Source organism: Platichthys flesus, chromosome 20 (genome assembly GCF_949316205.1).
Source record: "Platichthys flesus chromosome 20, fPlaFle2.1, whole genome shotgun sequence".
NCBI lineage: Eukaryota > Metazoa > Chordata > Actinopteri > Pleuronectiformes > Pleuronectidae > Platichthys > Platichthys flesus.
Window position 1 is genome coordinate 19,290,634 of NC_084964.1, and position 15,609 is coordinate 19,306,242.

General features: G+C 43.8%; 2 protein-coding genes across 2 annotated transcripts; both read right to left on the reverse strand.

The window, feature by feature from the left end:
- Positions 1–8,156: 8,156 nt before the first annotated feature.
- hoxb5b (homeobox B5b) lies at positions 8,157–10,362 on the reverse strand. The gene is made up of 2 exons (XM_062378957.1): positions 9,750–10,362; positions 8,157–9,220 (listed from the first exon to the last, which is right to left on the reverse strand). Exons 1-2 carry the CDS (start codon positions 10,360–10,362, stop codon positions 8,973–8,975), a joined length of 861 nt encoding a protein of 286 aa, XP_062234941.1. The 3' UTR covers positions 8,157–8,972.
- Positions 10,363–11,022: 660 nt separating this feature from the next.
- hoxb6b (homeobox B6b) lies at positions 11,023–13,268 on the reverse strand. Its single transcript, XM_062378958.1, has 2 exons — positions 12,815–13,268; positions 11,023–11,801 (listed from the first exon to the last, which is right to left on the reverse strand). The coding sequence occupies exons 1-2, from the start codon at positions 13,260–13,262 to the stop codon at positions 11,542–11,544; spliced, it is 708 nt and encodes a 235-aa protein (XP_062234942.1). The 5' UTR covers positions 13,263–13,268; the 3' UTR covers positions 11,023–11,541.
- Between the last annotated feature and the right edge of the window lie 2,341 nt (positions 13,269–15,609).

The window sequence follows — 15,609 nt, forward strand, 5'->3', positions numbered from 1 at the left end:
CCGGCCGCCTTACCTTCCCCGCACCTCCATTCATCCCGCACACAAACAGACGCGTCCCTCACCTCCGCGCGGCGGAATGATCCCCGCACAGGACGCGGCTCCTCTCCGGCTCCGGGTCGGACGGTGGGACGGGGACGTGGCTCAGGGGGTGAAGCGGAGTGGACACTGTTTCTGCAGCTCGCACGCTGCCTTGCATAGCGTTTCTGCACGCTCTGTGTGTGTGTGTGCATGTGTGTGTGGGGGGCTGTGTGTGTGTGTGTGGGTCTGTGCGTAAAAAGGAATCCCTTTCTGCTGATCATGCAGGCTCACTTTCATGTGGTAATGCCCATAGAAAGGAAAATGGCAAATTGATTCCAGCTACATCTTCATTACAATCTGAGCAGAATGAAAATCCAACAGCATCGAAGTGACTCAAACATTCAGTGGATAGAAAAACACAAGGTTCGTTTAGAAGCTGCTGTTTTTACATTTCACCCAGAAACACTCGAGTTGCAATTTCCTGCACAATTGTAGCAAACAAAGACGTCTCCTGTGTGTTTGTGTGTGTGTGTGTGTGTGTGTGTGTGTATTAAGGACCCCTCTCTGTGGATCATGCAGGCTGGAGGATATTTACACATTTCTGTGCCAAATTGTCTTCAAATTCATCATCATAACAATGTGAGCAGAACGAAAACCCAACACAATCCACAGAGGGCTGGACGAGCTGAGAGGTTTTGGCACTAAACTCCATTTTAAGTGAATTTAAATAAGGATTATAGTTTGTTTAGAAGTCAGCTCCTCACATCTGGACCTCATGGCTGCTATTTTTACATTTCACTCAGACTCCAGTTGCATTTTTCTTTTTTCCTGCTCAGTTATATCAACACTAATTTCTCGTGTGTGCGTAAAAAGGAATCCACTTGAGTGTCATGTATGCTAATGGTCGTAGAAAGGAATATTTTACGCAGTCCTGAGCCAAATTGACTCCAACGACGTCCTCTCCTCAAAACCGCCACGCAAGTCAAAAGCTGCAATATTTTTTAAATGTCACACACTAACACTGAAGTCGCACAGTGACACAACGAACACACACACACACACACACAGATTCTCCTGGAACGTTTCCAGCGCCCGAGACAATACATTCAAACGTCCCCGGACTCGGACCGATGCCAGAGGTGCCATAAATTACGCAGGCAAAAGAAAGAAAGACGTCAGTATTTGTACATGCTCGCATACCAAGTGCACTGCGTCTTCTGATTTGCATGAGGGATCAGACAGACAGACAGACAGACAGAGGAACAGACAGAGGAACAGACAGACAGACAGACAGACAGGTCAGCAGCAGCAGACGCGTCCATTTAGAAAGTGCACTGTGCACCAGTAGAGATTAGAACATGTGAACGGTCCCAGTGGGTCGATCGTCGCAGCTTTGATCTCTCGTCCTCACGTCGTGCTCCAGGGCTCTGATTGGCTGTTCCAGGTAATATTTAACAAAGTGGTTAATTCATGCAAATGGCCTCGTCTTTGATCTGTGAGCCGTGCACCGCTGCTGAGGCCTGAGTGAATCCAACAAGCTGCTGCATCAGGGTTTTTATTCCATTTAGTTTAATTTAAAAGGTAAATGGAATTTGTTAAATGTCTCTGTGGTTTAAGTTTAAAGTCTTAAAAACATGCATGTGATCAGTTTATTAGGAACACATTGTTAAAAGTGATGCAGCAGCTCCACACTGCTCAGATTTCAATGAGCTTAACACTGTAGTTTTATGATTAATACAAAATTATTGTTGGGTTTTGTTTAGGATGTTTGGATCATTTGAGTGTTTTCTGTTGTCTTTGATCAAGGGAAACATTGAACTTTTTCATTTATTTAAAAGGTAGTTACTTAAAAATTTTTGATTTGACACACAAAACTAAAACTATACATCAGACTTTAAATTGTTAAATGGACGCCTCAGCCAAATCATTGAGTTTAATGCTGCATACACTTTAATGCAGCAACAGTACAACACTCACACAGTTGTTGTTCTGCTCTGACCTGAGTGAGTGATGTGAGCACTTCCTCCAGCGCTGCAGCCGTCACAGAGCAAACAACAATTAATAGTGACCCGACTCTCCGAGCTGACGAAGGCCGCAAGAGGAGGCGTGAAGCTCAGGAACTCTCCAGGATAAGTGGGACTGATGGAGCCAAGAGGGTTCAGTCAAACTCCGTCACCAGTCCCACAGTCTGTGGAGCTGCTGAACGGCATCGATCCAAACTGAGAGGGGTTCACGTTATTTTGTCCACCTCAGGCAGTGATGTGTGCGTTTGTGTGCAAAAGTTTACTTAGGTGAAAGAATTTAAAAGTGCAGAACATCCTACTTCAGATCATGTATTATTGTATGTTAATGATTGTGTATTTAATGTGCAGGAATCACTTTAGTGCAGCACTTATTTAATTTTAACCACTTTACAGCTCGTAAATTTCCGGCATGAATCATTTAAATCTCATCAGAATCTATGTGCTGCTTCTATTTGGTTATGTAGTGAAGTTAACAAGTAGTAGTTTGCCTTTGAGATGTAGTGAAGTTGATGTATTGAGGTAAAAGTACAAGTCCCTCAGTCGTATTTGGTGGCAGTACAAGCAGGATGCACGGGTGTCCCTAATAAACTGGCAACTTGGTGCACATGGGCCATAAATCTCTCTGATTGGCTGTAATGTGCCATAAACAGTGACGTGGAAATGCAAAGAAAATCAGCATTAAGTGCACGGCCCTAAAAGAGTGAACTGTCGCCTGATGTATGGGGGGGGGGGGGGGGGGTAGTAGATGGACATGATAAGTCAATGGAGACGCAGTATAAATATAAACTGTCTGTAGTTGTCATTCACATATGACAACATCCGTGAGTTGCACTTTATACGTCCCATCACTCCACCGTCATGTGGTCGCCTGTCTCATCCGTGATGGACATGCACAAGCTACCCCCCCCCCCCCCTCCTCCTCCTCTTCCCCCCCCACCCCTCCATGCACGGCCTGCTGACAAATGCAGCTCTCTGCAACCTCTCGTGTCAATTAGCTGCAGGAACCACGTGTCTGCAGAGGAGAGGATTTATTGCCCCCCCGAATCGATGCATAGAGAGGTTTGAATCAACAATGGCAGCAGGTTCATTCCACACAAACACATGAATAGAGGAGGTCAGGTGTAAATCTAATAAACAGAAAATACATAGTTAGGATAAATAAATAGCTTCACAGAACAATTACATTTCCATCTGAATCCAGATCAGGCAGACGTATGAATCCCTCTATAGAGACATTAATAATACACAGTTATGTCAGGTTACTTGTGAACTCACTCATCCTGTGGGAGGATAATGAGTAAAAAACATATTTGTAGTAAATCCAAAAATATGCCTTCATAGTTGCTGACACTTTTTAGACCTTAACAAACATTTATAAAGTCTGTGCAGTTATATAATAAAGTGTTTTAAACTCTAAATGTTTCCACACAGGAGGAGTTGAGGTTTCTCACCTCCCACATGATCACATCCTCAAATCAACACACACACACATTCTGCTGTAAAGTACATACGTTTGATAGACTTACTGTTCCTCTCTCTCCTGTCGGGGTCTCATCTTCTCCTCGGGACTGATTCTCTCCGGTTTGACGACGACCTCCTCACGTTTCCCTGAAAACTCAAACTCCTCCTCGGCCTCGGTGCAGAGGAGACGTGACTAATGAGGAGGAGAACAAAGGCCACATTGAGGGGCCTGTCCTGCATCTTTAACAGATGTCATATTCTCCAACAAAAGAGGACACACACTCCCTCTCACACACACTCACACACTCACATGAACACACTCAAGGGTCAGCTCTAGGAGTGAGAACTTCAGAACTAAAAAAGTATAAACTCTGATATTCCAGTATTTTCTGGACTCTGAGCGTTTCCCTCCAGGAGAAGTGTCGTCACCTACACACTCCCCAAGACACGAACTTGTGGCTGCTGCTTCATTTACACAAATTCGGATCTACAGGGTTTATATAGATGACAGGAAGTCGGACCCCAAATGATTCATCTCATGATTAAACATCAGAAGTATGGATATTTCTACATTTGCGGTTTAAAGGATGATACCATTTATTTTCTACTAAGTCATCAAGTCCCCTGTTATAGATGTTAATAAGTTATTAGAGGTTATAAGTGATTTAATAAAAGGTTTAATCCACTGTCTCGACCAGTATAAAGGGGTCTAATCATCATGTCGACTGTTATAAATGTTAGTAAATCATTAACAGTCATTGTAAATGGTTAAGTAGTCACCAAGTCTACCCTTATAAATAGTAATAAGTCATTCAAAGTAATTAATAACGTGATTTAATCCACCAAGTCTTCGATTATAAAATGTTAACAGCCCATTAATAGTCATTATAAATGTTTACAAGTAATTAATAAAGGTGTATAGTTCACCAAGTCATCAAATGTTGTTATAAATTCTAATAAGTCAATTATAAAGTGGTTTGATCCAACTAGTCTGTAGTTACAAATATTAATAAGTCTTTATAAATAATTCATTAATAAATTGATGAAGTCATCAAGACCATTACAAATATTAGTAAGTAATAATAAGTTGTTATTTATGGTAATAAGTCATTAATAAAGTAGTTTAATCACCGAGTTATCCATTATAAAATAGTAGTTAATAAGTAGTTTAAATATCAATTCTGTATATATGAACATCAACATGTCATTCAAAGAATGAATTCATTTAAATACGTTATTAACAATTGTCTTATATCAACCAATCTTTACTTGAAAGTGATTATACAATAATAAGTGATAAAGAAATAACCCCTCAGATTGTGTAACCAAGCCAGTCCACAGGAATCTGTACAAACTATACAACATGTTGTTTTTATAACTAACAAGAATCTATAGAGTTTAATCTAATGATTTATTTATCATCAATAAAAAAACAGCAGCAAAATATGACATTATCTTAATATGGCTGCTCTGTTCCAGTTCATGTATGAAACCATGAACATGTTCATTTCCCTTCACACTCACATTACGAGCTCATTGAAGTGAAGCAGCCGTCACAGGAGTAAAGTTGATATACAGCACATGAGGTTTACGCTTATTAGAACCTTTTGATTTAAATTATTAGTTTTCATATAACCTCAGTTTCAACTCCTTCAGACTCGTTGTGTTAGAAGTACTCGGATTCTTTACTCAACAATACTACAATGTAAAAAATTGTACACAGAAGTATTATCAGTTAAGTTAGAGAAGTAAAACTACACTGATCAACTGGTACTGATATTTAATTCTTTAATACTCATAATATCAGTGTGTCCGCAGCTTCTCTTCTGTTTCACTGCTTCACACACAGTTTGGTTCAGTGCTGTGGTTTTTCCCGCCCGAGGGGTCGTGTCCCTGTCGAAGGGTCGTCAGATCAATCTCAGAGGAAAGAAGTTAAAACTCATCCTGACGCACAGACACCTTTTCTGTTATCTCCCATTTTTAATCATGGAGGAAAATATGCGATAGTTTTTACATCACACACTCATTTAAATGAAAATCTGCAGGTTAGAGAATACATGTGTTTTTTGTAAGAAGGGTCAAAGGTGAAAAGGTTGAGAAATAACATGTTAATGAGAAATATTAAGAATAAAAAATAAATTCACTGATGTCATCGGTTATTTCCCTTTTGAAATATGCTGGAGTCGATATTTAAAGTAGCATAAAATATAAATTACAAGTAGCTCAAAATGCACTGGAGCTCAGGACTTGGACTAATAATCGAGCTAACAGATTATCAGGTGAACGAGTCTTCACCTGAACCTGGACCCAGACCCTCAGACCCTGATGGTTTCAGCTCCCTGCACCAGGAGCTGAGGGTTTCCTCCACAGACTCCTGCAGCGGTGATGAACTGGTGAACCTTCTCTGAGTGACACCATGTTTGTTCCCGGGCTCTTTCTCTGCAGCCATGCGCGCTCCCGACGAGACGTGCCCGACACCAGAGAAACCATCCATCACCCGGCCGGACCGGTCTGAGGCGCCCTCTGCTGGGGGGGCAGCTGCAGCACAGCCATTGGCGGTGGAGTCACACGCAGATTCCAGATGTTTGGTCTCCACCGTGACACCGGACCGCTGACCCCAGATCAGCGTGAGACAAGGGGACATTTCTGTTCCTTCACCACGGTCACGTTAATCACATTAAATCCCATGTAAGAGTTGGGGGCTTCGAAATAATAAAGATTTTAATTTAAGAGTGAAATAAATACACTTTTCTTATTCTTCTGATTTTAGGGATGATGTAATCATTTATTATTTGTATGAACTGAGCTGAAGTGAAGCTGCTTCAGAAAACTGTTTGAATTTATTCCATTTTTACAATTGAAAGCATTTCAGGTCTAAATGTTGCTTTTAGAAGGAGGGATTTTAATTTGTATTAATTTCTATTTGTTGTAATTCTATCTGCACTTTAAAATGAACTCAGGATTTCACTGGACTTAATCTTGTAATAAGAAGCAGAGCAGCAGAAAAACAATGGATCCACATTCTGCTCTTTCTAAACACGGTTTTCATCCCTGGATTAAAAACACACAAACCTTCGAATTTAAAAACATTTTACAGATTTTAAAAAGGTCTTGTTAATTTCCGTGTGCACGACGCAGAGTGTGTGTGTTTGCTGTGGTGACGGTGCAGAGTCTGGCAGCAGCTTCCTCCTGACACATCTGCGGTCTAACGTCGTCTCCTGACCCGCCGATGATCCCCGCCGCCATGAATTATGCATGAGATCCGGGTACAGATTACCTCTATCAATATGCAATACTCATTACGCCGCTTAAATTGCCACTTAATAGTTATGAATATGTGGGAAATGTCTGGGACACATTTAACCCAACCGCTGCTTCCTAACTTTTTCTATTTGGTGAAGAACCTGGGATGAGGGTTTATTTATTTTTTGGGGGCTGGGGGGGTTGGGAGAAATGATATCAGCATTTAGATTCCTACAGATAAAATGCTGGTGTGTGATGAGACGCTGCAGAGGCTGGTGTGTGTGTCTGTGTGTGTCTGTTGGGGTCAGTGGAGCCGGACTCGAGCTCGCTGCTGCCCGACACTTCACCTTTGGCCGCTCGGTGACTCCACACAGAGAATAAATCACTGACCGAGTCAAGTTCGAGTCCCGGCAGCGACGTGAAGCCACGAGGGGCTTTTAAAACACTAACACACTTTATTTTGGGGGGACATCGAAGCCGGTTTGTTGTGATTCTTATAATATGTCAACTATAAATATTTAAAATAATAGCAAACCAGGAAAGTGTCAAATATATGTCTTTATACCTGCAGGAAACAAATATGGAATAAATCTATTTGGTTTTCAAACTGCAGAAGTGAAAACAGATTTACTTCAAAGTCAAATTTCCTCTAAGAATATTTTTTGTTTTTAAAAGTTGATATTTTAAAATATAAATGTAAGCAGCCACTTTTCTTTTCTTTTATTTTTATATCTCTAATGGGAACAGTTATCTTTTTAAGGTTCAGCCTAAACGAAGTGAATCGGACTGGTCACCACTTCCTTCCCCAGTCCAGCCTTCCCAGTCCCATCCAGCAGTTAAGCCGTCACTTTCATTCAAGGTTGTGAATTATATAGAACATTGTCTACTCCCCAAAACCATAAAACCAACTTTATGGACCTCACGTGACTTTTCACAGTCTGTAAGTAATATAGGTCTATACAATCTTTGGTAAGGAGGGATTTTTACCAACTTCAGCTCGGCCTGTACCTGTTAGCCAAAGCTAAACTCTAGTTCTCTGGGGGGGTGAGATTTTACCACCAATTCTTCTGTGGTGCCAAACACGCGTCTCGCTGCGAGGAGGTCACACGAGGTAAGTTTTTTATTTAATTCATATAAAAGTTTTCCCTTCAGCTCTGGTGCGTGAAACCAGTTTCCCCATGTGTTGTTTTTTAAGGTTTAATCATTAACGAGTGTAAATCCAACTTTACGCACGCAGCTCCCTCAGAAACATGCCTGTTGTGTGTTGTGTGTGTTTCCCTCAGAAACACGCCTGTTGTGTGTTGTGTGTGTGTTTCCCTCAGAAACACGCCTGTTGTGTGTTTGTGTGTGTTTCCCTCGGATTCGGACGCACAACACAGTCGAGACACGTTCAACGCGATGGAGGGAAACTTTTATTTTTTTTCAAGCGCTATGAGTTCACTCACAAATACAAAAAGCTCACTGGCGAGGAAACACCAGGAAAAGGAAGGAAACAGCTCACACCACCGCCACAGAAGAACCCTTTGCACTAAAAATTCATCACATTTGACAGCTCGGGTACATTTGCATTGCTCATAATTAGCTCTAAACAATAATAACAGATGCACGAAAGGTCCTAGAGCTACACATCGGCTTGTTTATGAAGGTTTATGGACGTTAAGCATCGAAAGAGCAGTAAAAGTTACACTAAAGCGCGTTGAATGGCCTCCGGGTACATTACATTCAATGAAGAGCAGCATATGGTTTTGGAAACTTATTCCTTTTTCCTCCTTATTTTTTTTTACTCGTATTTTGTTATTTTTTTTAACTGTACAATGGATGTTACTCCTGTTAGACCGTCAACAAGTCACAATAAAGAGCTGAAGTTGAAACACCTTCAAGAGACAGAGAGAGCAAAGAGCAAGGACAAGAAATACCCCCAGTAATATTTACATCTTCTTTCACATCTAAGCTAATCATAACACGACAGTCAACTGAAAATATGGCATTTTAACACCACGGAATACTTCTTCTTCTTCTTCATCTTCATCTTCTTCTATCACAATAACATGCTGGAAGGTGCTGCGCTTTCAAAAGCTTTACAGCACTCATGGATTTATTTTTCTTGGTTTCTCTTTTCTTTTTTTTATGTTTTCTTTTTAATTTTAATTCTCATTATGATTTTTTTTTTCATTTTTTTTTTTTAAACACTTTTCCCCCGTCGTCCCCCCCCCCAAAAAAAGTTCTTCAGTTGTGGAAGGCGCTGCCTCCCGTCACGAGGCTCATGCTCTTCAGCTTATTGTCCTTCTTCCACTTCATCCTGCGGTTCTGAAACCAGATTTTGATCTGTCTTTCGGAGAGACACAGGGCGTGGGCTATCTCTATCCTCCGCCGGCGGGTGAGGTACCGATTGAAGTGAAACTCTTTCTCCAGCTCTAGCGTCTGGTACCGGGTGTACGCGGTTCGGGCCCTTTTCCCGTCAGGTCCAGTCATATCTACAATTTTACAGAAAACCCAACACAGTTAGCAACTGCACCGCACAACACACACACACACACACACACATGCAGACACACGCAGACACACAGGCCGATATTAGAATTAGTTTGGGCTTTGGGAGTGTGGGGATATGGCACAGACATAGAGGGGACATGGGATGAGCTGGTGCAGGGGAGGTGGAGGAGGTGGAGGAGCATGCAACCAACACGACACATCACAACACTCACACGCCACGAGTGTTTACTGTCGCCTTATTATTAATCATTATCATCTCCACATCTCGCCATCAAGTCCCTTTGCGCATTTTACGCACAATTTAAGAGAAAAGGCCCAGATGCACATTTCCCCGCGCGGTGCTCCGGCTCCAGCTGCGGTTCACCCGGAGCCACCGAGAGCCCGCAGCCCCACAAAGACTCCACACACACCAGCCACACAACCACACAACCACCGCTGCGCACTCATGCAACACCGCATAATTCATCAGCGTGACACCCGGCACAAGTTAAACATTAGGAGGGAATATACCATGGCTTATGTGCAGTTTCCTCATCCAGGGGAATATTTGTGGCGTTTGGCAATCGTTAGATGTGGGAGTGGAGGAGGTGGCGTTGGGTTCCTGGTGCTGCTGCTGCTGCGCCCTCGGTGCCGCGCCGGAGCCACCGCCGCCGCCTCCGCCGCTGCTGTGCGCGCCCTCCTCGGTCTCGGACGCCACGGTCTGGTCCTCGATCTCCGTGAAATGAGCGTTGTTGCTTTTGTTCAGCGCGATGCCGCCCGAGGTCGCGCCCCGGTCGGACGGGGGAGAGGGGCTTTTTAGTTCCAGCGACTCCCGGCCGGCCGAGGCGCACGACGCCGGCACCGGATCCGGGGACGAGAGCGAGCAGTTGGACGTCTGTCTGTAGCGGGCGTCCGGCCCGAATCCCCGGGCATCCTCCCGCACGGCCCCGAAGTGGCCGCCGGTGTTGGTGCGGTTCACCGTAAGGTCCATGCCATTGTAGTTGTAGCCGAAGGACCCGGAGTGCATGGTGCCAGGGTCTCTGAAGGAGCCGCTCACAGCGCCGTTAGTCCCATAATTTAGTAACTGATAGTCGGAGCCATTTGGATAGCGCCCTGAGAACGAGTTTACAAAGTAAGAGCTCATTTGCTTGGATTTTTAAAGCCTCGATTTGTAGATCTTTGTCGCTATAATCCTGTGTTTGCACGATTTATGGACGCAATCATGAATTATAAGCAATGGAGCCCTACTGTACTTTGCCAGGTATGCGGCCAAATATGGGAGAGCGTTCCGGAATCACGTGCCTTTGTTGACCAGTCGTAAATCCTCTCTGATGACTTCGAGAGGTAATTCATGCTCCATGGTTACAAATGATGACGAAATAATGGTCGTTAGGCTCCAGTCAATGGTGCCTCCCCGCTGCGCCCCGAGAGCCGTGCGTGCAGAGAGCGCCATCTTCCGGCCGGAGCCGGTAGTGCTCCACCAGGCCGCGGGGGACTCGATCCATCATTTATGTAACGCGCGGATCGCAGAGGCCACAAAAGGCTCAGGTAACATAACCGAGACTTATCTGCTGGCACTTTGACGCGCACTGTGCCAAACTGGAAATCTAATTCAATCTCTGCTCTGGGTTTATGGGAATTTATAGTTTTATGATCTCAAAATCCCCCAGAACAATAAAATACTGACACTCACTATAAACCAGCTTCTTATTAATATAATATAATATATATATATAATAAGTGTTTTTTCCCTGAGTATAAAAGACAACACAAGATTTTCCAATGTACATCAAAAAGCCTTTATTTCTATGTACAATTTCCTAAAGAAAATATTGCACACGATATCCAGATGTGCATTGAACAAACGGTGAACAACAATAAATAACATGTCACATTTTCTCGTCTGTACAAAGTTGGTGAGTGGATGATGGCACAGCTGTAAACAACGAGACTATCATATAGAGAACAACTACAGCACAAGATGCACAGTGAAGGACGACGCGTGTTCGTGTCACGAGCAAATCAAAACAACACAATCGAACTCAGGAGGCCTGTGGTCATGAGGTAACAACATGGTCAAAAAACAAACACTACAAATTATTTACATTTTGGCGGATTGTTGCATAGTCCTCTAAAGAAAAAGACACGAGCACGAGGACAGACAGAGGAGGACTGGAACCTAATGAGGACAGTATAACTGTGCGGACACTAGCACACGACACGTCTCTAACGGGGGTTCGCAGCTCTTCATCTACACAGAAATCACACATTTCATTTTTTTTTGTTTTGTTATTTTATTGTATTTCCGTGCGCCAGTGTCCCTTTAGCTCTTCTTCTCCGCCTGCTCCTCCTCCTCCTCCGGGGTCTTCGAGGGGTTCATGAGCTTGTTCTCCTTTTTCCACTTCATCCTGCGGTTCTGGAACCAGATTTTGATCTGTCTCTCCGTCAGACACAGGGCGTGGGAGATCTCTATCCGGCGCCTCCGGGTCAGGTAGCGGTTGAAGTGGAACTCCTTCTCCAGCTCCAGGGTCTGGTAGCGGGTGTAGGTCTGTCGGCCCCTGCGGCCGCTGCTGCCGAACGGGCCTGGAACAACAAGGTGGATTCATGAGTTAATGGATCAGATGCTGGGCTCGAGTGAAAGTCCAAAGTATGGCAGGAGAATGTACCTGAAACTGCACTCAAAATCTGTAGTGGTGTCTCTGAAAAAATACAATAAAGTCGAAATTTAGTGTATTGCAGCTCTAAACCACAGACTTATGCAAATATAATATTTTAATGTGCATTAATTAGGATATTTGTATTAACTGAACTTTCTTCTAGACGCTATATATTTAAAATAATTGTATTATATTCCTATAAACGCCTCTAATAGATACGCTTGTGTCTGAGGATGGGCCTCGGTATCTAATATTGATTTGTTTTAAATATATATATTCTATAATACGACTATATTCCTCATCATGACTTTATTGTGCTCGTGACGCCTGATAATCATCTCACTTATATTTAAAAGCCTCTAAAAGATGCCATTCGTGTCCAGAAGGAGAATTATGGTGCGTAAAAGTGGCATAAAGCTGAATTCTCTCTGTTTATTGTTCTGTGACACTAAAGAGTCAAACTTTGTTCCACTGCACAACATCTTGTGTTGTGTTCTTATTCACAGTGAAGTAAACACTGTGTGGTTTTGTTGTTTTGGACATTTAATGGCTCCAGAAAGTTGTGTTTTTTTGCGTAATTTTTGAAAAGGGCCGAGTCTGAAGATGTGTGCCATCGACGTTTAGAGCTCGGGTGGTGCAGGCCCAGTCTGTGTGTGCGTGCGTGTGTGTACGTGCACGTGTGGGCGATGTGACGATGTAGTCGTCAAAGCCCTGAAGGCGCAGGAAAGATCCGTGCGCAGGGGAATTACAAACTCTGAATGTGTCTGTGATCATCTAATCCCTCCACGCGCTCTTTGGAAATGTTGAACTAAATGTGAGTGCGTGTTGGCTGCTGACAGGTATAGATCTGGGGCTCGGCGTGCACGCTCCACGCACCTCCTGCACCGCCGGCACCTCCGGGCACCGGGGCAACAACACGGTGAAACGCGTGGCACTCACCGGCGGAGCAGGCGTTCATCCTCTGCATCCACGGGTAGATGAGAGTGGAGGACTTGTCGTCCAAGCCGCCGCCCAGGCCGACGCTCTGTTCCGCGCACTCGGCTTTGCGCTGCTGGAGCTCCTGCGTGACGAACAGCGGCTGGTCCTCGCGGCTCGAGAAGGCGCACGAACCCTCCGCGTCCTTGTAGAAAGTCCCCACCGGGTTGTAGTCGCAGGCGGATCCGCCACCGGCCCGGCCGTAGATGGCCGCGGCGCCCGTCTGCTGGTAGTAGGACGCCGGGTAAACCTTGTCCTGCATGTTGGCTGCTGCTCCATATGTGGCCGCGCTGGAGTAGTGTCTTAACGGATCCGTGTATCCCGAGGAGTAGAGCGGTATCTGACCCAGGAGAGAGTCCTGTCCTCCCGGTAGAGACACGGGAAAAGTTGAGTTAACAAAATAGGAACTCATTGGGTGGACAACGGGGTGTATATACTCCGGAGGAATATGATTTGTTGTCTTTTATAGTCCAAGTGGTTTTGCCATTACTTTATCGGAGATTTGGTTTTTGCTGAGAGGGGGGGTGGTGAGGTGCCACTGAACACGGAGGGGAAGTGCACCATCTGATCCACCTCTGGCCAATCACCGCCGTCTGCGCTTGCACTATTGCACCCATGGGGGGGCTCTTGTTGCGCGCAGGGGTCCCCGGTGAGTCGAGGCGAGGCGCACGGGTCTGCGGGTCTTTACGCGCGCACTTACACGGTCGCCACGACGCGTGTAGAAATGCAAATACACAAGAAGAAGCAAACAACACACTGCGAATGTGAACTGTGCGTGAAATAACACGGGATTTGCGCAACAGCAGCGCAGTAAAACAGAAGGAGACATAAACAAGCTCTGGTTCCGCAAATGATCCCTCCCTCTATCTCTCTCTATCTCTCTCTCCCCTCTCTCTCTCTCTCTCACACACACACACACACTATCACACACGTTAACTAACACACACAAACACACAAATGCAAAGACAAGACGAAAAACCATCGTAATGACCCCAAACACTTTGCGCATTATTTCTATTTACGCACAGATTACAGGAGAACCTGCTCCACTCTGTGTTTCCATCTCTGCCTCAAACCGTCACTTGCTCCTTTTTAAAAACAACATTATCACCGACAGACACACAACAACAACACACAGTGTTTTAATGCCACAACAAACCCTCACACCAAGTGTTTATCGATAATGTTGATGTTTCACTGTCTTTAACAAAGGTGCGAGCTCGACCTGGTTCAGCACCGTGTGGAGAGCAGGAGGGATCACACACACGTACACACACACACACACACACACACACACACACACTCACACTACACAAACTCACACACACTGTCACACACACACACTCACCATCATCGTTACCATCATCATCCATCGTGATCAAGTGGACACTAAACTCAAAAACCTGTGTAAGTACAAATATCTGATGTGAGTCTCAGTATCAGTTAATTTAATGAATCAGTGAATATTATTATGAGCAGTAATGAATATTATTATAGTCATTAGTAATAACTAGTGAATTCCAAGTCACTTTCTTTGGAGTTCATTTTCTCATTTTCAGGATTTTCATGAACAACAACAAAGACATTTGCTTCGTGATTTCTATTTCAGATCTTTTATTTTTCCATGTAGATATTTTATTATCTATTTAAATACATTTCCTCTATGAAAAAGTTACATTATCTAATGAAACTGAATTTATAGAAACGAAATAAAATGCAGTATTGGTTCAAATCTTTAATTTGATGCAGTGTTTCGAATGAATTAGACAGAAAAATTAATATTTGTTTGGCATCAGCTCATAAAAAATGAAAAATCCTTATTTCACATTTGATTAATCCGTGCTCTGAGTAAAGTAGTGTTTTATTTTTAATGATTTCGCTTCAGAAAACATTTTATAAACAGTAAAATCCTGATTATTTGGTCTCGAAGGAATAAAAGCGGCTCCGGCTCTGAACGAGGCCGCAGCTCCGCAGCCTCACGAGGATCAGATGCTGAACAACTGAAACAAACATGATAGAATAAGGGACATAATAATAATAATCATATTTTATAATAAAGAATATATTTCTGATGATGCGTCAAATGAGACAAAGACAAGCTGCAGAACTCCTGCAGAACCTTGATTATGAGGATTATTGCCCTTTTTATATTATTATTAAATACAAGGTCAGATATTACAGCAACTATTTGTTCATAATAATAATAATATAAAAACTGAGAAATAAGATAAAGGCGGTAAAGCTCTATGAGGAGACAGCGCCTGGCTTTCAACATAAAAGACCCCAGACGTGTTTTTTCAGAATAAAACTGACCAAATTAGATTTAAAATAACATCAGATGATTTGATCAGTTTAAAATGTGGATGATGTTTAATAATCTGTGTCTCATCGGTGTTAGGCCTCGTGACCATCACCACCATCATCATCATCAGGCCTGGAAACCAGAAACCATCACATCCACTGGTTCCACATCAGGCCTCAGACCCACAACATGTGTCTGTTTACATCATCTGTCTGTTCCCACTGGTTTCAGGTCGAGTCCCGCGGCTGCAGCTCCGGTCTGGTTCTACGCAGACTGAGCAGCATCTGGTTGTGAATCGCTCGCACCAACGCAGCCCAGAGGGACACGCAGGTTTCTGGATCGTTCTGGATCAGGTCTGGCTCTCCAGTCTTTTCGTGTCCAGACAGTAAACCGCTCCAGAGCTTCAGTGACACTTCGGCCGGAGCAGAGCTGCAGCGGCGCCGGAGCTCAGCTCCTT

What these genes read in the sequence shown, in the direction of transcription:
- hoxb5b (XM_062378957.1), bottom strand. Translation starts at nt 10,362, where the DNA reads ATGAGCTCTTACTTTGTAAACTCGTTCTCAGGGCGCTATCCAAATGGC. An exon ending in GAAACTGCACATAAGCCATG is followed by an intron (nt 9,221 to 9,749) that starts GTATATTCCCTC and finishes GTAAAATTGTAG; the next exon opens with ATATGACTGGACCTGACGGG.
- hoxb6b (XM_062378958.1), bottom strand. Translation starts at nt 13,262, where the DNA reads ATGAGTTCCTATTTTGTTAACTCAACTTTTCCCGTGTCTCTACCGGGA. An exon ending in GATGAACGCCTGCTCCGCCG is followed by an intron (nt 11,802 to 12,814) that starts GTGAGTGCCACG and finishes TTGTTGTTCCAG; the next exon opens with GCCCGTTCGGCAGCAGCGGC.